Genomic DNA, 21971 nt, shown 5'->3' on the forward strand with positions numbered 1-21971 from the left:
GGGCGCAGCATCCTCCCCGCCCCCCCGCGCGGTCCCCGCGGGGCCGGGAGCGCGGCGATTGGCCGGCGCGGCCGGGGGCGGGGCCGGGCGGCCCGGTGCCTCGCGGACGCCTCAAAAGAGCCCAGGAAAGCGCAGAGCGCACTGGAGACCCAGCCCGCGCGCAGCCCGCCCCGGCGCCGGCCCGCTGGGTCCTGGGAATTGCTGGTTCGCTTTGGTTCCCTCGCTTGTACAAACTCCTGGATCTCACATGCCTCTGTAACCCCCCACTTCCACTCCGTGCCCCATGCTCCTGCGCCGGCAACAGGTAAGGGCTGCTGTGTATTTTCTTCCCTGCTTTGCTCTCCTTGCCTGTGGGTCCCGGGGAGAGGACTCGGGCTTCCGTCCCCGGCCCGGCCCGGCCGCCCCAGAGGTGCCCAGCTGTCAGGCGGCCTTTAGTTCTCCCCACGCGCCGGAGTCCCAGAGCCTGCCTATAGAGTTTGTGTGCGCACCAGAACATCCTCAGAGCTAAAAATACTGAGACATGCTTGGAACAGTTGAGCAATAGAAACATTTCTCTGCAGCATCTGTTTCTGCTCATAACTTTCAGTGCACCAGCTGTAGCGAGATACTCAGCTGGGAGACCCGGGCGAGGGAGCCTCTGTTCGATTCTGTCTCTCAGGAGGAAAAAAAGAAAAAAAAAAAAAAGGGCAGTGGATGCGTCTAGAAAACCGGTCTCAAACCTTGGCAAACCTTGAGGCTCAGCGCTGGTCTCGATCCTTGGCGTCTTTCCTCCCCACCCCCTCTGTCATTGCTTCAAGTGTAGCTTGAGTTCCAAACCCAGCGAGCTTGTCTCAAAGTTGCTTTGCCGGGGAAGAGAACGGGAGCTCGCGCTGGATCTGAGCCCTAAGATCGCGAAACTTGCACACCTCCCCTAAGCAGCTTGCTCTTCTTTGGAATAATCATGTTAATACCGAAATTTGAAGATGGTCAGGGAAAGCACGGTGGTCGAAACGACTTGATTCTGCAAAGGATTGCATCATAACATACAGTCATCATGACAGTTGGAAAAAAAAATCGAGATAGGAAGTGGGCAGTTTATTGTCTGTGTCTGGGTGATCCTGTCAGCCGGATGGTAACTAAGATGCGGCTGTGAATCCTGGGATTTCTATTAACCAAGAATTTACCTTTTAGGAGATCAGGCCTGATTTGAAAGCGTGTTTTGGGTATGCAAAGAATGCCTATTGCTTTGTACCACTTGCTTTCATTCCGTTAGTAATCGGTAGGCTGTCAGATTCTCCCCCACTAAGGACTGCTGTATGCCTGCTCTGTGTTACCTGTATGCTTGCTAGCTTTTTCCTGCTCACTTTCACGCCCCGCTCCAAGTGTTTTATTTTTATTTGTCATGATCCAGAAAAATCCCCAGCCTGAGGAATTAAGAGACTGACTTTAAGGATGGTGGGAGGGGTCAGAGTTGGGGTCAAGGTCATGTCACTTTGCTTTCACTCCCTCTCCGTCCTCCCTGCTGGCACTTTCTTTTTATGTTATTGCTCTCCATAGGGATATTTGTTCTGAGCTCTTGTAAACTGACCTTAAAAAAAATAGCACGCGTTATTCCTACTTCCTTCTACTTCCTTCAGACTTTCCGGCTGCCCAATCCTTGTCGAGTCCTTGCATGACTTTTTGAGTAGCACAGAAGACCGACCACGACCATGTCTTTACCTGGACAGGACAGTTTCAAGCTTTTTTTTTTTTTAGTGTTTATTTTTGTTTGCTATAGAGATATATAGTTCAGCATGTCAGCATACCAAGTGATGCTATATGCATTGTTGAGTATGAAAGATGTGGGGCTCCCATAGATGAGTGGGTGCCCCTCCTCTCCAAGCGCCCCTCCCCCTCCCTTCTGTTTACTGAGCTTCTGAGAGGTTGCTTTGCCAGCCTTGAGCTCTCGTAGCAACCGTGTGCCCAGAGCACACTCAGGCTGGTCTATATGGCGTCAGCTGGGGAATAGCTGCTCTAAACACTCATTAGCAGACCTCTCCTTCAGTCCTTTTACCATCCCTGTTTCCTCTCCCTACTGGGAAATTTTCTCATTCGCTCCACACCACGATCATAAGAGGGGGCCCACTTATTCTCACTTAGTCTTCCTGGTTAGCATGTCTCTGTTCTTGGATGATCCATCCTGGGAATATCTTGGTGATGGGGAAAATGATCGGGATATATTCGTTACACCGTGTTATCTCCTTGGCCTCATCTCTGTCTCCAGCTCTCTCTCCTTTAACATCTACCTTGAGATGGAAACCCTGAACTATTTTTTTCCACTGCTTATGCTTAATTTGGGCTCAGCCTATAAATAGTCTTAACATGAAGAGCAGCACATGTAGCCTCTCCATTTCCCAGAAATACTTTCTTCCTCATTGGTTATGCCCTGGGTAAAAATGATTGTTTGTGTCTATTAAGTTTATTTCAGGCCCTTACATATTCTGGCTGAAAATGGGGGCATTTGCACATTGTTCATCAAGTCACATGTGAATTCTCCCGAGCTGTGCCTCTCAAGGAGGGCATTCACTGGGGGTTTTCATCGGTTCTTAATCAGATGATTCTCAAGAACTTACTTAGAATGTGGCCCTAAAATGAAGTTGCACGAAAGCCCTATTCCTAATTAAAGTGTTTTCCCAGATGCTCATGAATTGGTGATTTTCAGTGTGAGAAGTGCAGGCAAGGAAGTTTTCTGCTTGCCCGCAGCCACTCAGGCATGTGGGCAGGTTAATAGGAAAGACAGTCTTCAGCGTGGAATATTAAGCCAGTTCCCCTATCAGACTTTGGCAGTGTCTCAGCTTTTGCTGTATCATCAGCTCCACCAAAGTCTGAATACACATCGTGTGTGCGCGCATATACACATGAATCTGTTTTGGAACGTATCTGCTGGAGGTGACAAAAGTTTCCATTTTGCCAGAAAAATCTTCCTCCCCCCGCCCCCCTTCCAGGCAGAAACGGTAAATTCCTCCATGATGCTCCGCTCCGCGTATGGAACAAATTCTGTCATTAGCAATGGAAATAAGACAATAATAGTCGCTCAATACAGGCTCTCTGCAAGATTCTAAATGCGGAGAGCTATTCATTCGTAGGAAGCTGGTCGTGTGTGTTTCGTGGAATTCAGACGAATGTCCTGGGGTCAAGATTTTTAGAAAGTCGTAATTCAGTCTTTAGATTTCATATGACTGTTATGCTTTAATCTGGAAAGAGAGCAGAAATAAGTCAGAAGAAATTTGAGACTGTCTACTCCTGGTCCCTAATGGTAACTCAGATGGAAGGATTGTTTTGAATCATGAAAAGGGAATTTCTTGGTGTCAGCGTATAAGATCCTGAAGTCAGTCAGAACTCACGGATACAAGCCTATTTAACTGAGGCCTCCCTGACCCCCCTCTTTCTTGGAAAATGTACCTGCATTTGGTGTCATAGTATTGTCTCTATTTGTGTGGTGTCGAAGGGCTTGGCAGTTTCATATGAGCCAAATGAGCTGAAATCTCTGTTTAAAAAAATTCTTTCTGTGTCCAGGGTCTAGAACCCTGCTTCTTTTGTCCAAGTGCAAACTTCATGGGAAGCAGACAAAACACTGAAGCAGGTGGAAGGGTAAGAAGACACAGTCCCTGCTTTTTATAAAGTAATTCAAAGGCAGTTTCAAATCGGGCATCATTCAGGCAGGTGTCAAAAGCTGCCAAAATGTAACACACATTGCAATTTTCACAGATGACTAATCTCAGGAAAAATGTGTTGGGGCACATTCTTGCATAATAACTTGGATAAAGAGGCAGAAGTGAAAAGACTGCAACAAGTCATTTTCAAAGACAATACACCTTGCCTTTTCACTCAGGGGGTGCGTGAAAACAGATCAGTGATTTGCTGTCTTTGCAGCTGGTCTGGTTGCACGTGGTTCTGTTAACTGCTGCATCTGAGTGCGGTTTAGGGGGAGAAAGAAAAAGTGGTGTCCTCGTCATCAGGGTGTTGACGAATCTCTGATCCTGTCCATCTGCTGTTCACTGTCCCCTTTTAATCCAGGAGACAGCTTTGGTGGTTTGAAAGTCAAGCATCCCTCCTATTTTTCATTTCTCTGCTGTGTTCATTTTAAAATTTATATTTGGTGTTTTGTTGCCAAACACCCTAGACTTTCTCCCAGCCTTTTGCAAATCCAGGAAAAATTATATCCTTTGGACCAAACATGGAAAGTCAAAAGTCGGTAGATGATTTTTAACTACAGGGGCGGGGTTGCAGGGGGCAGCAGATGAGCAGAGAGGGGAAAACTGAAAACTGCTGTTTATTTGTTCGGATTAAGTAAAGGTGAGCATCCTCTCTATAGGAACAGAGGTCAGAAAGCAGCGCTGCAAGTGTGAGTGAGCTGAGGGGGCCCTGTGACTTACTGTTACAGAGTTGTCTGTGTTTGGAAGCACACAGATGAGGACTCCCAGCCTTATCTCAATCCACTGAAGACCTGATCCTTGAGCACAAAGGTGCTTACTTCCTCGCCTGTCATTACACACGGTAGTCCCATCTCCAGAGAATCTCAGGTCTCTCATTGCTAAGCAACAGGATCACTCTCTATCCCCCAGAGTGAGCCTGCATCTTCAAGTCAGAATCACTTGCAGGAACAGAGATGCTATCAGGAGTTTCTGCCGCTTTTGGTGGTTGCTGTCAGTGTGTGATGTGATGGAATAAGCCCAAAATGTCTCCAGAAACCCGCGTCCCTTTCAGATGATTGGAAGGGCTGTCTGCTCAGTTTTGTCTGTTTAAATGAACTAGTCAATGCTTTTGGATTCCAGCCTCGTCGTTGAGGGCTGTCATGTTCTTCCACAATGCACCTGCTGCTCGATGAATATGAACATTCTGCATTCATGCGAAATGCTCTCTGACATGTCCGAGTTCTTAAAGCTTCATAGCAACCTGGAGTTAGAAAAGTCTTTCTTCTGCTTAATCACCAGGGACCCTAGCAAGTAGAGAAGGCAAATGAAGAGCATAAGAGGAGACAGGTGGATCTGTAAAGTAGAATATTCTAGATTTCTGGCCAAAAGTAGGGGAACAGGAATCTGAGACTTTGGATGAGGGGAAGGGATAATTAGGGATGGATGGATATGTGCCCACTGCTATATTTAAAATGGACAACCAACAAAAATCTGCTGTACAGCGCAGGGGACTCTGGTCAATGTTCTGTGGCAGCCTGGATGGCAGGGGAGTTGGGCGGGGAATGGATACATGTGTAAGTATGGCTGAGTTCCTTCACTGTCCACCTGAAACTATCACAACACTGTCAATCAGCTATAGTCCAATATAAAATTTAAAAGTTAGCAAAAAAACACTGTCAGGAACAACTTCCTCTTCTGTGTTTAGCGACTTCATGTTTTTAAGTGATATAAGAAAATATTTTCTTTCCATTTCTTTAGGGCTACACAAAGAAATGAAAACCCCAGTAATTCAGCATAAAGGACATTTCTGTATATCTGTGTCTGTGTCTGGCTAGGAACTGTTGCATTAGAGAGTAGAACCCTTTCCTAATGAACTTCTTTTGTAATAAAAGATCTCTCTCTCTCTCTTTGTTATGCAGGACCTGTTCTCTGGATGTCAGCTGAGTCACTAAGGTGACTCTGCATGTCAAGAGACAGACCTTGGTAGCCAGAACCTCAAGGCCCCTGGAGACCCCATCCCTCCTTCTTTTTCTGTGCGTGTGGGTCCTCACTGAACATTCAAACCTGTTTCTCCAAAGGGTTTTGCAAAAACTCAGACTGTTTCCCAAAGCAGAAGCGCTGGCGTCCGCAGCAGAAGCGATGGGCAGCGTGCGCACCAACCGCTACAGCATCGTCTCTTCCGAGGAGGACGGCATGAAGCTGGCCACCCTGGCGGTGGCCAACGGATTCGGGAACGGCAAGAGCAAAGTCCACACCCGCCAGCAGTGCAGGAGCCGCTTCGTGAAGAAGGACGGACACTGCAACGTGCAGTTCGTCAACGTGGGCGAGAAGGGCCAGCGGTACCTGGCCGACATCTTCACCACGTGCGTGGACATCCGCTGGCGCTGGATGCTGGTCATCTTCTGCCTGGCTTTCGTGCTCTCCTGGCTCTTCTTCGGCTGTGTGTTTTGGTTGATCGCGCTGCTCCACGGGGACCTGGACGCGTCCAAGGAGAGCAAAGCCTGCGTGTCCGAGGTCAACAGCTTCACGGCCGCCTTCCTTTTCTCCATCGAGACGCAGACCACCATCGGCTACGGCTTCCGCTGCGTCACGGACGAGTGCCCCGTGGCCGTCTTCATGGTGGTCTTCCAGTCCATCGTGGGCTGCATTATCGACGCCTTCATCATCGGCGCGGTGATGGCCAAGATGGCCAAGCCCAAGAAGAGAAACGAGACGCTGGTCTTCAGCCACAACGCTGTGATCGCCATGAGGGACGGCAAGCTCTGCCTCATGTGGCGGGTGGGCAACCTCCGGAAGAGCCACTTGGTGGAAGCGCACGTGCGCGCGCAGCTCCTCAAGTCCAGAATCACCTCCGAGGGGGAGTACATCCCCCTGGATCAGATAGACATCAACGTGGGCTTCGACAGCGGCATCGACCGCATATTTCTGGTGTCTCCCATCACCATCGTCCACGAGATCGATGAGGACAGTCCTCTGTACGATCTGAGCAAGCAGGACATCGACAACGCGGACTTTGAGATCGTGGTCATCCTCGAGGGGATGGTGGAGGCGACCGCCATGACCACGCAGTGCCGGAGCTCGTACCTGGCCAACGAGATCCTCTGGGGCCACCGCTACGAGCCGGTCCTCTTCGAGGAGAAACACTACTACAAAGTGGACTACTCCCGGTTCCACAAGACTTACGAAGTCCCCAACACGCCCCTGTGCAGTGCTAGGGACTTAGCGGAGAAGAAATACATCCTGTCGAACGCTAACTCGTTTTGCTATGAAAATGAGGTCGCCCTCACAAGCAAAGAGGAAGACGACAGTGAAAACGGGGTCCCCGAGAGCACAAGCACGGACACGCCCCCGGACATAGACCTGCACAACCAGGCCAGTGTACCTCTAGAGCCCAGGCCGTTACGACGGGAGTCGGAGATATGACTGAGTCCTCCTGGGGAGTGCTCCCTCTGAAACACGGTCTGTTGGTCAAAGGCCCAAAACAGTTACGCACACGACGGTACCAGGGGCAGGTGGTTCGAGGCAAGTGACCCCAAGGGACTGGGGCTAGCGCGGTGGTTTTAGAGAAAGACTGTAAGCGCGAAGATGAACCTAAAGCACTAAGCAGGCCTCCCCGTGACCCGAAGGCGCATAACACGTTGTAGAATAAGTTATGGGGCGTTTGTTGTTTTTGTGTTTTGAACCAAACTTGAACCTGCAGGCAAGCCTTGGTTGGTGGGGTGTTTGACTTCTCCAGAATGCTTCTCTTTGGGGAACAAGAATGTTTTTAAATGGCATCACATTTTTCAATGTTTTAAAGGCAAGACTCTGCCTTAACTTTTGAAAAGCTGCTAACTACACCAACACGCGTCGTATTGTTGCAGTGTAGTTTTTTTTTTTTTTTTTCCCTTGTGTGTAATTTAAAACGTCAGTGTTGAACTTTGTTGAAAGCTCATGATATGCGCTTCAAAGTGGCAAGTATTTGGCTATTAGCTGCCAAACGAGAGCCTGATTTTTTGAGGCCAGTAATTTGTTTGCTAGAATTGATTCTCTCTCCCTCGTGCTCTCTGTCTGTCTCTCTCTGGTTACATAAGGGCATTATGTAACACTAGCCAAATGGTAGCCTCCGGGCTGTTGTTAATGTTTTGTGTTTTTTTTTCCCCTCCAAGATGTTAATGGGTTATCTCAAATTTTAAGTTAGACTACCTAAAATAAATACCAAAGATAATGCACATTTTTGCACAGTGGAGCTTACACTAAAAGGGAAAGAAAGCCCCATGGCTGCCTTGAAATCAAGAGACAAGAACTTTGAACCTCAGCAAGACCTTGAACTACCCTCTCCTTTTGCACCTTATTGAGAAAATAGAACATCACACACACAGTTGAGTAAAGTGTGGTGCTTTTAATTTTTTGTTCTTTCATGTAACTTTCATGTCATAGGAAGAAGACAGGGGAAAGTAAAATTCACACACACACAGACAAAGACACACACACACATATGAAAGATATAAGCAATTTTCCTTTCCTTCGAGGTGGTGCTGGCCAGGCGAATGCAACTTTGGGAGATGATGATGACCCCTTAGTTTTTTTTTTTTTTTCTGGATTTTTCCATGTTTTGCACATTCCAAAATTTATCCCAGAAGATAAGACCTAGGTTGGCATGCGTTGGCATCCTCCACGCTGAGCCATCCAACTTGAAAGATCAGTAGGTTTAAACCTTAGGGCTGAATTCCTTGCCCTGACGGTGGGTGCATCTCTGGCTTGAGTTCATTTTCTAAAAGATGCCACGCCTGGCCCGTGGGCTGGTTCTTCCCAGCAGACTGTTTGGACCGAGTGTGCCAACATCTGAGAGGGTTGTGAATGCTCCAGTGAGACGTTAGCAAGACGTGGAAGAGCCGTTTTGATGTAGCTCATCAACTTTAGGAGGAAGGGGAACGTTGCCTTTTTTTTTTTTTTTTTTTTTTTAATGATAGAGAGCAGGAATGAAAGCGTCTCAGTATTTTAGGGTCAACAAGAGCCATAACAATCCTAACAGCATCGCAAGTAAAGGAGATAATGATCTAAAGTGTCCTTTCCCCCCGGTGGATCCACACTCGTCTTTGAATCCGAGTGGATCCCTTTTGCCTGTGGAGACCTGGAGCCCATTACCTGAGGCACATCATTTCCCAGAAGCTTCTCCTGCCTGGCTGCCTGACTCACTAGGAACACTTGGTTTGGTTTGGTTTTCCACTCTAGCTTGATATAACAGAACACTGTTTTGGTTTAAAGTTCCTTATTTGTGAATTTGGGGTCACTGATTTTTTTCTTTTTCAGTGGGAGTCTCAAAATCAACTCTCTTTTCGGTATTACACCCCTGTATGCCATTAAAAAACAGCTTGTTCTAGAATCCTGTGTTTTGTCAGCCCGTGACTGGGATGGTCTCTGGTTCCTGACCAGCCATATCTGCATGGGGTGCCTGCAGTCACAGGACAGTCTCTGCTCTTGTCCGCCTTTCGAGTCAGTGGGTTTGAACCCTGTGCAGTTATTTGCATGGAAACCAGGTTAGAGCTATGAAGCGAGGGGATGATATTTGAAGTCCAGACTTACAGGCCGATGGGGGAAGTTGTTTAGAGAGTTAGCGGAATTGGGATGGAGTGGACACAGAATGCAGTCTTCTGTATGTGGCCACCGTTCTGCCATTGGTAGGGAGAGGGTATTGAGGGTTCAGCTGCTGCTATTCTGATATTTTTGCAAAGGAAAATAATCAAACCAAAGAGTATTCCGTGATCTGTAAATGACATGAAGACACAGTGGAGGGTGGGGGTGACGAAGGCACCCTCTCGTCACACAGTGCTGCCACTTAAAGACTTGAGATATTTGCAGTGGGGTGGGTGGAGGGGGGCAAGAATGAGGGAGGGAACTCTTGCAAGTTCTTTCTGAAAAAGAGAAAAAAAATTAAAAATTCTGGTGCACAGGTTTGTTTTTTTTTTTTCAAGAAAATTTTGCAGAAGCTATGTTTTTAAAGTGTACATTTTATAAAGTTTATCAGATATTTTCATATTTAAAGCCAAATGTAAATAGACGTCTGTAAAGGGAAGAAAATTGCCATAGAAAGTATAATTTCAGTGCAGCAATTTCTGAGAGCTAGTACCTATATGCTACCGGTTAGCATGGTTTTAGCAAATATTTACCAGCCTTATAAGGTTTGTCTTGCTATGTTCTCCTGTTATTTATTTCAGCATGGACTGTTCATTTGAAAACTTTTTCTAGTTATTAGTATTTTAACAGTTACAAGCTTTAAATGGCAATTTTTATTTTTATTTTTTTTGTCAAGAGCCAAGACACAGTAATGCACAATGTTTTTGGTTTGTTTTTTTTTTTTGCTGCATTTTACCTTCAGAACCTCAGTCTTTATTGACTGGGCCTCCTTGCTGAGTGCACACATGTCGCGGGAATGCAGACTGAAGAACTCACACTGAGTATCTGGGGTCTGTTGCCAGATTCTTGTTGCTTCTCTGTTGCAAGCAAACCCCCACTGAATTTATTTAGGAATTATCCCCTTTTGAAGAATCTGTGCCCGTAACTGGATGGGCATTATATTTTGGGGAGGAGGTTTAGATTCCTGGTTATCCTATTTTTAAATAAAAGGTAGACAAAGTGAATTCTATTTTGATTATTGAGAAAGGAATATTAATAGTTTTCTATCCCTCTAAGATTATACTTGAATCAGACATTTTAAGGATGTCACCATAACTCTGAAGTCATTTCCAAATTCCTGATGACAGTTTGTTCAGTTTGTTTTACCTGTTTTTTTTTTTTTTTAAATTCTATCAGTGCATTATTCCTCCCTTCCCTTCCTTTCTTCCCTGTCAACTCCCATCTCAAACCTCGATGTTTATTCAGTGCGTTTTGTCCCCTGAATCTTGTTACCCTGGCAAAAAAACAAATGTCGATTCATATTTGATGATAAGCCACACAGTAAAAGCAAAAAGCCTGTTCTGGGAAGCAGAGTGGATGTTTTTTTCACTCTGTATCTAATAAAGTTAAGGTTGTTTAAAAAGAAAAAACAAGTGTTGCATAGTCACTTACTCCCAACGAATCCCTTTTCTAGTTATGTTGGGTTTCAAGCTCTGGGCTGCGGTGAACTGAACAACTCCAGCCTTTGACAATCCTGAGTTATTATCTTCCCATTTCCTGTCTTTTTGTATCTGAAGTCTTCCTAATGTACTGCACAAACCATGGATTGTACATATTTTTATATATTATGTCTTATTTTATTATTTCTAAATAAAAAGTTAAAAATTGAAAACAAATCAGTGCAAGAAATGTTTGGGCTCTCTGTGTGATTCCTGTACCATCTCAGATGGAAACCAAAGGTTCCCAAATGAGAGGATATAAACCCGGATAGGTGGGATGAATGGGACCGTAGAAATCTCCAGAACAGGCGTGGTGCAGCGGCAGGTTACCTTAATCCCAGTAGGAGGAAGTCAGGCTCGGATTTTAGTTGTGGACAGAATGCCCTAGGTGGAGAGGAGAGAGAAACATCTGAAAAACAAGCAAACAAAAATAACAAAAACTATTGAATAGACGGCTTAGATTTTAAGTCTCTGTGTGATGATAAAAGTTACTTTGTTGAGCTTAACTCTATGTAGGCTTCAGCTTTATATTAGCTCATTTCCCCAAAACCAAATCAGGTTATTATATTCTTATATAATTAATCAGAGTTGGCAAATATGTCCCATGAAAGGCCAGATAGTAAACATTTTTGGCTTTGTGAAACAGTTCTTTGTCTCAGCCATGCAGCTCTGCCCTCATACTACAAAAGCAGCCACAGATAATATGAAAAAAAGGTGCAGCTGTATTATAATAGAACTTTACTAATAACAGGTGGTGGGCCAGACTTGGTCCACGGCCTATAATTTATTGACCTCTGTTATAGATGAAGAAACCAAGGCTGGATTTTAAAGCTAATGATTCATTGAGCTGATACTCAAATGCAGGTTTTATCTGCCTCTAAATTTCATTTAATCCACTAAGCTCTATGGTCTGTTGAGTACATAGTTACCAAGGATATGTGGGTCTCAGAGAAAACATCAATTCCTCTGGCAGATTTTGAATAGCTTAACTGTTTTTCACCAGTGGAAACACTGAGGAAAATCTCCATTCTGAAATATGGGTTGCTCCTTAAAATTTTTCCTTTAATAAATACTCGATATTTTTCCTTTTAACAAATATTTTTCCTTCAATAAAGCCCTTACTGTGATTCAAAATGGTTCTAAGCTCTTTATGATTATTAAATAATTTAATCTTAGTGGCATCTGCACTATTATTATCCTTATTTAATAAATGAGGCTACTGAGGCTCAGGGAGGGTGAGTGTCTTGTGTGAGCACACACAGCTATTAGGAATTAGAACTGAGATTTAAACCGAAGACATTTAACTTGCAGCAACATGGAGGACCTAGAGATGATCACACTAAGTGGAGTAAGTCAGAAAGAGAAAGACAAACGCCGTACAATGTCACTTACATGTGGAGGCTAAGATATGATGGAAACGGACTTAGTCATGAAACAGGAACAGACTCACAGACATGGAGAGCGGACTCCTGGCTGCCAGCGGGTGGGGCTGGGCGCTGGGCGGACTCGGAGTCTGGGGTCAGCAGCTGCAAACTGTTACCTAAAGGATGGATCAACAACAAGGTCCTACTGTATAGCACAGGGAACTGTATTCGGTAACCCGAGGTAAAGCGTAATGGAAAAGAATATATATGTATGAAGTTTGGTTGATTTATAATGTTGTGCTAATTTCTGCTACATAGCAAAGTGATTCAGTTGTACACGTATATGTAAATCAACTGTACTTCAGTTGAAGAACACCTGAGGCCGTTTACCTGGGCTTTCTCATCACCACTCTCTGCTTTCCATTTGGAGGCATTCTTGGCAAGTTTCTGCGTTTTGTCCCAGGCATTTCTGCTTCTCTGTTGTTATTCTCTTAGGTGATGAAAACACATGCCTTTTGTCTGCACAGAGTACGTGAACATAGGACTCCCCATCTCCTTCATAACCTGCTCCACAATTGCTCCCTCGGTTTCTGGGGAGAGGGCACAGTTCACAAAAGTAGACTAATGACAAATTTCAGCTTCGGTTGTGGGATGTGGGTAAATTTCAAACTTCAGATTAATTTCAATTAACTAGGAATTGCTGAGGCCTGTCCCGAGGTGAAACCACAAAGCCCTGTTACTAACTAAGCGGCAGGCACCTCACCACATCACAGGCTTCTGTTTTCCTCCAGCCTGGAGCCGCCAAGTTTAGGGAGAGCCTCCTGGTGGCTGGTCGCATTCAACAAGATGCATAATGGTCACTCCAGGCAACAAGTTCAATGCTTTACGGGTCTCACCACTACTTAAAAAAAAAGAAATATATACATATATATATGTCTCACCACTATAAAAAAAACATACACACACACACATATATATACAAAAGGAAAAAGCAAGGGTGGAATTTCAGAGTTTTTCTCCTTACTGCTTCTTCTTAGTGACAGCTGAATAAGACCTCCCAACTGCAGCCTTTTAAAGTAACAGCCCCCCAGGTAATCCTCCTAAAGGAGAAAGCATCTTTCTCTCTAGCAATGTCCATTTTAAAGCTCGAAACACTGACAGCATCAATCAGATTTGGTTTCCTAAATTGAAAGAAGAAAGAAAGGGAAGAAGGAAGGATGGGAGGAAGAAAAAGAAAGGAGGAAAGAAAAAATAAAGGAAAAGAAGCCTAATTTTATGCATTTTAAATGAAGAACCAAGTCCATGATTAGCATATTTCAAGAAGCCAGTCTTTTTTTTTTTTAATGGTTTGGATCAAGGACCTCAAGAATCTGATGATCTGAGCCACTATGAGTCTTGTTATAGTGACTGAAAACTTCTTACCTTATTATAAGGTGATACCTAGCAGTCACAGGTGCAATAGAACTATCGTATTGCCTGGCTCTGGACTAGAGTGACCAGTTGTCCTGGTTTGCCTGGGACAAAGGATTTCCCCAGCATGCAATAACGGGCAGTCCTAGACCTGCAAAGTCACTCATCTGCTTTGGAAGCCAGAGGAGAAACAGTTGGAAGTGAAAAGAGGGACAGTTAAGAAGCCTGTGGAAGGGAGGAGTTTAGGAAGATGAGCCAGATTCTGCACGAGCGTTACTAAACAGTAAGAATAATGATGATGAATAATTACACATAAGTGGTTCTCCTCGAGTAACTGAAATCTGTGGCCTCGAGGGCATTCATTGTTTTGGAGGAACGGTTTGCTAAAATGTTATACAATTCTCTGCCTCATTCAAAGAGCAGTGTGCATTAGTTAACGTTTCCTTTTGTGATTCAGGCTGCGAGGGGCACCTCTTCCTCGGGGGGGTGTGTTGAAGTCTGTCCATTGGTTGAACAGACAGCTGCTGCTTTGGCCTAGTGTCATTTAGGGTCTTGCTTCTCCCTGCTGCTTTGAGGAAATCAGATAATCCATTCTACAGGTCATATGACTGCGAGCCACGCAAAAGATGAGGCTCGAGCGTAGGGCTTTGTGGTGATGGTACTAATTTTCAGAAGTCCTTTGTTTCCAGTGTGAGATTGCATTCTGAAGGATTGACTCTGTTACGTGGTTTGACTTCTAGAAAATTCTATTCAATTTGACCAAAAATTTATTGAGGAATTATGTTATGGTTCTGGTTACTTGAAGTTTTCGGTATGGACTTTGCCTTCAAGAGGTCATAGTTTAGAAAATGGGTGGTACTGTTGTACACTTTCTCTTAAAATTGAGTTTTATATATAAAAACTTTCTGTTTAATAATCTGTGTCTGTGTTAGTCACTCAGTTGTGTCCAGTTCTTTGTGATCCCATGGAGTGCAGCCTTCCAGGCTTCTCTGTCCAGGGAATTCTCCAGGCAGGAATACTGGGGTGGGTATCTCCTACTCCAGGGGATTTTCCCAACAGGGGACCCAACCTACGTCCCTTGCGTCTCCTGTATTGGCGGGCTGATTCTTTACCACCAGCGCCACTTTCTTCCTGCTAAATGACCGCTCTGACCCCAGACTTTGCTTAGATTTGATCTGTGAAATGATCTTTGCCTTTGGGCTGGTATCTGGGTTCACTCCCGTATAACCAATAAATGAATGGAATCTTATACTGTGTAGCTTTATTTGGCTTTGGTGTCTCAACTTTTTGCTAACTTCTAAAGTCCCAGGTAAAAAACTTTTTATTTGATCCTGCAGACAGAGTGTATTTCAGTAAAATACATCTTGCTCACTTGCTCAGTCCTGTCAGATTCTTTGTGACTCCATGGACTGCAGAACAGCAGGTTTCCCTGTCGATCACCATCTCCTGGAGTTGGTTCAAACTCACGTCCATTGAGTCGGTGCTGCCATCCAGCCGTGTCATCCTCTGTTGCTCCCTTCCCCTCCTGCCCTCAATCTTTAGGAGTTGCCTTTAAAATATATAAATATTAGGCATTAGGTACTTAGACCCATAAAAATAGATAATTTACCAATAGAGATATTTCAAAGGCATGTGTAGACCCAACCCTCACAACATTTGGCAAAGGCACACTCAGATGGCAACGATTCATACAGAAACTAGGGAAAGCATATCCTACACGCCAGGGGTTTTCTTCGGTCCAGCAGTGAGCTCTTTTTGTGGCCCGAGCTCTCCTCCCCGCCTTTCCAGGCTCAACCGAGAGTCCCAGCCCACCTCACTTGGGCACACTCAGTCAATGAGACAGCTGAAGAAGATGCCCCAGGGTTGCCATAGAAACCAAAAGAAGCACCCGAGCACCTTCTCCTGCATACTCGTTAATTTCATCTGAGCGACTTTCTTCAGGAACCAAAAATAAAACGTGCACAAGGATGTAATTATATAAAAAGCTGTGTTGGATGATAAATACAGTATGTATTTTTGCCTAAGTCTATAGCTCGCTTCTATCTATTTCGAAACATTTGAACTTTTTCAGCAGGAGTCTCTGTGTAAGGTTTAATTGAAGCAAAGCACAGATTTACTAAGATAAGGCAGTGAGCTCTCTCTGGAAATTCTGCCTTGCCCCGGCTCCGAGCTGACATCTCCTGTAAACTCTCTTGAGACCAGGTCCACTTCCGGTGTCTGCTCGTGCAGGGCCGTCTCAAGCTCACTGGAACCGACCGAAATTGCTCTGCGTCCAGGTGTGCACCAGCCTTAAACGTTCTATAGATTTACCATCATTTTCCAGGGTAATAAAAAAGAAGTGGACAAGAGAATGCCAAAACAGCAATTAGTGGAGAAGGCCAACAGAATTCTTTTTTTTTTTTTTTAAATCCTGTTGCTACTTGCAATAAACAAGCTCCTTTCAGAATGAAGAGATGGGGCATCAAAATGCAAATACCTCAATGCTCCTGTTGCAATACTCACCTGGAGAAAGCTCTCAGAGCCTGACCCTGTCCTTTCTATCTTCTGATGGATGGATGGATCAAGTTACTGATTCTTCCTACCATCCATCCACAAGGCAATCCTGAACCAGGAGGTTGGCATGATTTAAAAAGGACTTCAGGTTGCTATTTCCTGCCAGTGATTTGCATGAAGCTCTGTGCAGTATAGGATTTACTTAAAAAGGAAAATGCAAACGTCCAAGGTGTGTCTGGTAAGCAAGGCTACGCCCTTATTTGTCGTCCGTGCCTCTGCACTGTCTGCTCTTGAAGGACTAACCTTTCATCATTTTACAAGGAGGGAGGGCCCGAGATGAAGGTTTTCTTTGAGGTAAATCTTTTATATGAATAAGATATAAAAGGATTTTCCTCTGTGGAAGAGCTAGCAGCCTGCAGGTTTAAAAAAAATGACTGGTCCAGCTAGTTCTGTTTGAAAAACTAGACTGACTCTGGTGTTAAAATGCTTATGAAAATCAGCTGTGTGTGCGTGCTAAGTCGCTTCAGCTGTGTTTGACTCTTTGCAGCCCGCCAGGCTCCTCTGTCCATGGGATTCTCCAGGCAAGAACACTGGAGTGGGTTGCCATGCCCTGCTCCAGAGGCTCTTTCCAACCCAGGGACCGAACCCGCATCTCTAACACCTCCTGCGCTGCAGGCAGGCTCATTACCACTGAGCCACCTGGGAAGCCCAAACTCACAACCCTTAAGTCCACCAAGAAAGAAAAAATTCATTTGGGAAATATTGACGAGGCAGCAAGCGCCTACAGCCACCATGTGTACTGGAGAGTCAAAGGTCCTCTTTTCAAAGAGCTTTCAGTGGCCTGAAGAGAATGGGAACAATTACAGTAATCTAATTTTAGATTCCTATATCTGAGCTCTGACCTTGGCTATCAAACTAAAAGACCTCCAACACAGAGTCTGCCAGAAATGCAAGCACAGTATTCTCGCTCTTGCTGAGAAAATCCATCACATTACCTGTCCTGTTAGAGTATATGCCTTAAATGCCAAGGTGGGTTTTGTTTGTTTGTTTGTTTTTTGTACTAGAGTTTATCAGGTGACGTTCATGCACCTGGATCCTGGTACTATGTGAAGGAAAGTCATTGTTTTTGGCCAAATGCTCAGTAACAAACCTATCAGATTACAGAATGGATTTCCTTTATCTCGGGGCACTGGACTCTATTCAGGGGGCAAAAGGGATAGGATTTCACAGCTTGTTCGGACACGATGGCCGTTTTTTATTCTGGTTCTTTCCGAGAGAAGAGTGCAGTCTCCTGGCATACGTCCTAGTAGGGTCAATGCCTAAACAAGAAATGCATTCAGTGCCCCAAATTCCTACTGCCGAACAAAATGGTTGTATCGACCCCAAACATAACTGCCTCCCACATGCAAAAGGTTGGGTCTTGGACCTTCCAGCCAAATGAAAGCAGCCTTGCCCTTTGGCAGCAGCAGGGTGGCATTTCTATCAGGGTTCATTATGTAGGGAAACCTCCTCTGTTAACCTCAGAGCCCAAACTGATTTCCCCTCACTGGACTCTGAGGGATTCTTTCCCTATTATTTCCTTGTGGAGATACACACACACATATACATATATATATATATATATATTTTTTTTTTTTTTTTCTTCACCATCTTCATCACTTCATTTTGCAGGCCGAATCATCACCAAATTTTCATGTCACCAAAAGATTTCTGGGAAACTGCTAAAATGAACCATCTATTTTCTTTTTGAACTAGAAAGAAATAATTTATTTTAAAAGAAAGGAGAATTCCTGACGAAGAATTATGGAGGTACCTTTTGTCCAACCCTCCACCATAACTCACACATATACACCAAACTAAATGCCCTCATGGTGATGCTCAGGGCCTTCATTTTCTTTTTTTTTTCTCTTTTTAAACAGATTCAGTTTATTAATTTGGCTCCACCGGGTCTTAGTTTGGGCATGGAGGACCTTTAGTCGCAGCATGTGAGATCAGGTTCACTGGCCGAGGGACCTGGGCCCCCTGCACTGGGAGTACAGAGGCTTAGCCGCTGGACCATCAGGGGAGTCCCCTCAGGGCTCATTTTTAAGGAGTCTCGCTTGTGACGTTGGTCAGGTTTGAAGGGGAAATTCAGCCCAGAAACTGCACAAACGTCGTAGAATTCGAGTCATTTGACCTGAAGTATTTTTGCTTACTATATGTGCTCTGGTTACAGGCAAGGAAGTAATAATTATAACAGTATTGTGGGTGATTATTTTTATAATCTATTTATAATTTTCATTTTGTACAGTAAAAATATACCTTTTTTTAGGTCTTATTAAGATTTAGAGATGAACTTACAGTTCATTTTTCCTCTTCTTGTTTTCTTTGCTTTATGACAATAAAATCTATAACATTCTCATTTTTTTTTAAGTTTCTAAGTACTTCGTAATAACCCAAAGTTTATCAAACAGAAGTCTTTTAAAATGTCCAGTCAGACTTTTGTTAACTTTTTGTGTGGTTTTTTTTGTGTGTGTGTGTATAAGGAGGCTCATTCTTTGTGCTTTTAATATCTAATTTTATTGAACTGTGGTCAGAAAACATAACATATGATTTTCTTTAAAACATAATGGCCAGTTTTTGTGAATTTACCATGACTGAAAAAAAGATATTTATACTTTGTTAGGAACAATGTCTGTATATTTATAGAACTGTTAATTATATCACTATATAATTAAAATATTCAATACCTTTAAATATTTTTTATTTGCTTAATCTCTCAACTACTAACTGTGTTTAGGTCTCTACCATAATGGTGGAATAGTGCATTTTTACTTGTATTAAGAGTTTTTGCTTCCTGTGTATCTCAATGATATATTATTAAGTTATGGTATATTATTATGGCATATTGATACATGATATATTGATATATGTTAAATCATCATGAATGATATATTATTCATATTCATTGCTGTTAAATCATAGGAAATTGTAGCTCTATAAAATAAAATAATTATCTTTTTGTCTTGAATTATTTTTTGTCAGACATTAATGTGGTAATGGTATTTTACAGCTTGAGTTTTTTTTTTCTTTTTGGCATTTACCCAATATATTTCCCCCCTCCCTTTTATTCTCTATCTTTTTATGTCTGATTGTTTTTACACATCTGGTTTTCACATCAAATTTGAGGGGACTCTCCATGACTATTATGAATATTCACATAGTCTCCGTTCTCCTTGCTTCTCCTTTCTTTCTTCTCTGTTCGTTAGAGTATTAATGTGTTTGCCTTTTTTTCTCTTCTATTGGCTTTTGCATGTATGTTCTAGGTCTTTAATTTTAGAAGTCATCCTTATATATTTAACAATTGTATTTAAACAAATCATTCTGAAAATGCCTAGAACTTGTTTGCATTTTTGTCTATTTTTTTCCCACTGAGACAAATGTGCCCGTGTTCAGCATTTCTGCACCCCTACAGCACATGATAAAAGTCAGAGCTGAATGAATTTTAGTGGGTTTTTATTTTAGATGTGATGTAAATTCATTATGCTCCATAAATTAAGATGAAACAGACACTACAGCGATTCAAGTGGAAGAAAAAACTTACTGTGTCAACAGAGGAATCTGGATTAAGTTGTCAATGGCAGGAACTCGGTCAGGTTGTTAATTTGATATTGAACATAGCAGCCTTCACAGTCTGGTGCGAACCCACACCAGCTTACCACTCGCCCACTGCTGCACGTGGAGAGGACCACCCTGAGTCACCCTGATGCACCGGAGTTTGAGATCTCCTACACGAGACAACCATAGGAAAGTGGTGCCTCAGCCCAGTCTTTTTAGGTAGTAGGCTTGGGGGCAGGACCCCAAAATTTGCATTTCTAACAAGTTCCCAATTGGTGGACCAGACCCTGACACATGGACCCCACACGAGGAACTGGTCTAGCACAAGAGCTCAAGCCAGATCTACCATTTTGGGAAAAAGCCACTTCCTCCTCCCGGATCCCAGTGTCTTCAAGTGAAAAAGGAAGAGGAAGGATCAGCTGGTTCTGAGGTCCAGCTAACTCTAGTCTGTCTTTTTCCCCCCTGCAAAGAGGCTATGGTTTGTTTTCTATCACATTTGATAAAAGAGAGAATAACATTGTATTCATCAGTGAGTCTGAGATAATTATATAAAGACTTCTTTCTTTTAGTGTGTACACACCAGTAAAAATTTCATACAAAAAGATACAATAGCTTTGCTAGAGGCAAAAAGAAAATAAAGAAAGTAAAATTCAAACAGAATAGAGAGTAGCTTATGTAAGTTATGCCATTAATATTTATATGTTTATATAATGGGTTCAAAAGTTGCTTCTGTGTATTTTTTTAGTAGTCAGATTTAAGGAAAAAGGTCAAAATAAGGGAAATGGTTTGTGAACTACATCAAGTGCTATGGTGATCCAAAGGTGAAGGAAAATACTTGTATTCAGGGAAACTGGTTAGAACAGAGAGGATTTGGGTGTCACAGGGAGCTTTGAAGATGAAGCTGAAATGATGAGTAAGATCTGAACGGACAGAGGTGGTAGGCAGGACTTTGCACGCAGAGTACCCACTGCAAGCAAATGTCTAGATACTGGAGACCTAAGGTGTAGCTTGATAACAGCAAGGCACCCATCTTGCCTACACCAGGAAGTTTGCTATGCCAGAATGTTTGACAATGTCTAGAGATCACTGCGGACGGTGACTGTAGCCATGAAATTAAACAGTGTTTGCTCCTTGGAAGAAAAGGCATGACAAACCTTTAGTTCAGTTCAGTTGCTCAGTCGTGTCTGACTCTTTGCGACCCCATGGGCTGCAGCATGCCAGCCCCCAAGTCCATTTGTTCCTTGACAAACCTAGACAGTGTATTCAAAAGCAGAGACATCGCTTTGCTGACAGAGGTCCGTCTAGTCAAATCTGTGGCTTTCCCAGTAGTCATGAATGGATGTGAGAGTTTGGGATGGACATGTACACACTGCAATATTTTAAATGGATAACCAACAGAGGCCTCCTGAGCAGCACAGGGAACTCTGCTCAATGTCACGTGGCAGCCTGGATAGGAGGGGAGTGTAGAGGAGAGAGGATACATGGATACATACATGGCTGGTCCATTCAGTGTTCACCTGAAACAAGCATGATATTGTTAATCGGCTATATCCTAATAGAAAATAAAGTTTAAATTTAAAAAAATTGTCAAAGAAGAAGAAGACACAGAGGAGACGTAAGGGAGGGCTGGAAGGAAGGGGAAGGAAGAGACAGTGGGTTTTGAGGAGTGGGCAGGATGTTTATAGGGGGACGCCCAGTGAAGTAGGCTCCTGGAAGGCAGATAGATTCGAAATAACACTCTGTCCACATTCCTAAACTCTTCCAGTTAAGTTGAGACCAAGTTACCACCCTCATCTGCAACAATGTAATCTTTTCATCCTCATGGGAAGGGAAGTCAGGCTTGGTCCTTCAGCAGTTCAAGGAGCCAGTTTCATCCTAACTGTTTTATTTCACTAAATGTTGAACAGTTGTCAAGGCCATTCCTGGGTTTTGTTTACTACAGGCTGTGTCTGCTTTTGTGTGCGTCTCCCATGACTTGGGGGTTGTAAATTTTCAAGTCGCACTGGCTCTCTGGGCATGAGTTCTCATGTATGTAAATTACCTTCGCATGCTGCTACATACCCGCTCAGGCTGACGGTTCAGCACATCCCAACATGTACATTTGAGAGGGTTCCATGAATTACATTCTTTGTTCTAATCCTGCGTTGACTCATTCCCGTGTATTGCCACGGCTCCTGCTGCAACTTGACCCAGGTTGCTCTGTTCGCCTTGTTATACAGTCTTACTTTACAGTGGGCAATGCTGCTGTCTCTCCACTCCTGATGGGCAGAGTGGAGTCAGAGGAGGCCAGGAATTAATCACTTTCCACAGCACCCCAGCAGAAACAGGCATCCTGATAGATTCATTCACAGACTCAGCAC

At 43.8% G+C, this 21971-nt stretch overlaps 1 protein-coding gene across 2 annotated transcripts; it reads left to right on the plus strand.

The window, feature by feature from the left end:
- Positions 1-155: 155 nt before the first annotated feature.
- Positions 156-10924, plus strand: KCNJ2 (potassium inwardly rectifying channel subfamily J member 2). 2 transcript variants are annotated; one of them, XM_040244421.1, is made up of 2 exons: positions 156-304; positions 5573-10924. In XM_040244421.1, the coding sequence occupies exon 2, from the start codon at positions 5793-5795 to the stop codon at positions 7074-7076; it is 1284 nt and encodes a 427-aa protein (XP_040100355.1). In that variant the 5' UTR covers positions 156-304; positions 5573-5792; the 3' UTR covers positions 7077-10924. The 2 variants fall into 2 exon arrangements, with proteins under 2 accessions (XP_040100355.1, XP_040100356.1); XM_040244422.1 differs by lacking the exon at positions 156-304 and adding an exon at positions 4398-4484.
- The last annotated feature ends 11047 nt before the right edge of the window (positions 10925-21971 follow it).

This window comes from Oryx dammah, unplaced genomic scaffold (assembly GCF_014754425.2).
Source record: "Oryx dammah isolate SB20612 unplaced genomic scaffold, SCBI_Odam_1.1 HiC_scaffold_8, whole genome shotgun sequence".
NCBI classification, from domain to species: Eukaryota; Metazoa; Chordata; class Mammalia; order Artiodactyla; family Bovidae; genus Oryx; species Oryx dammah.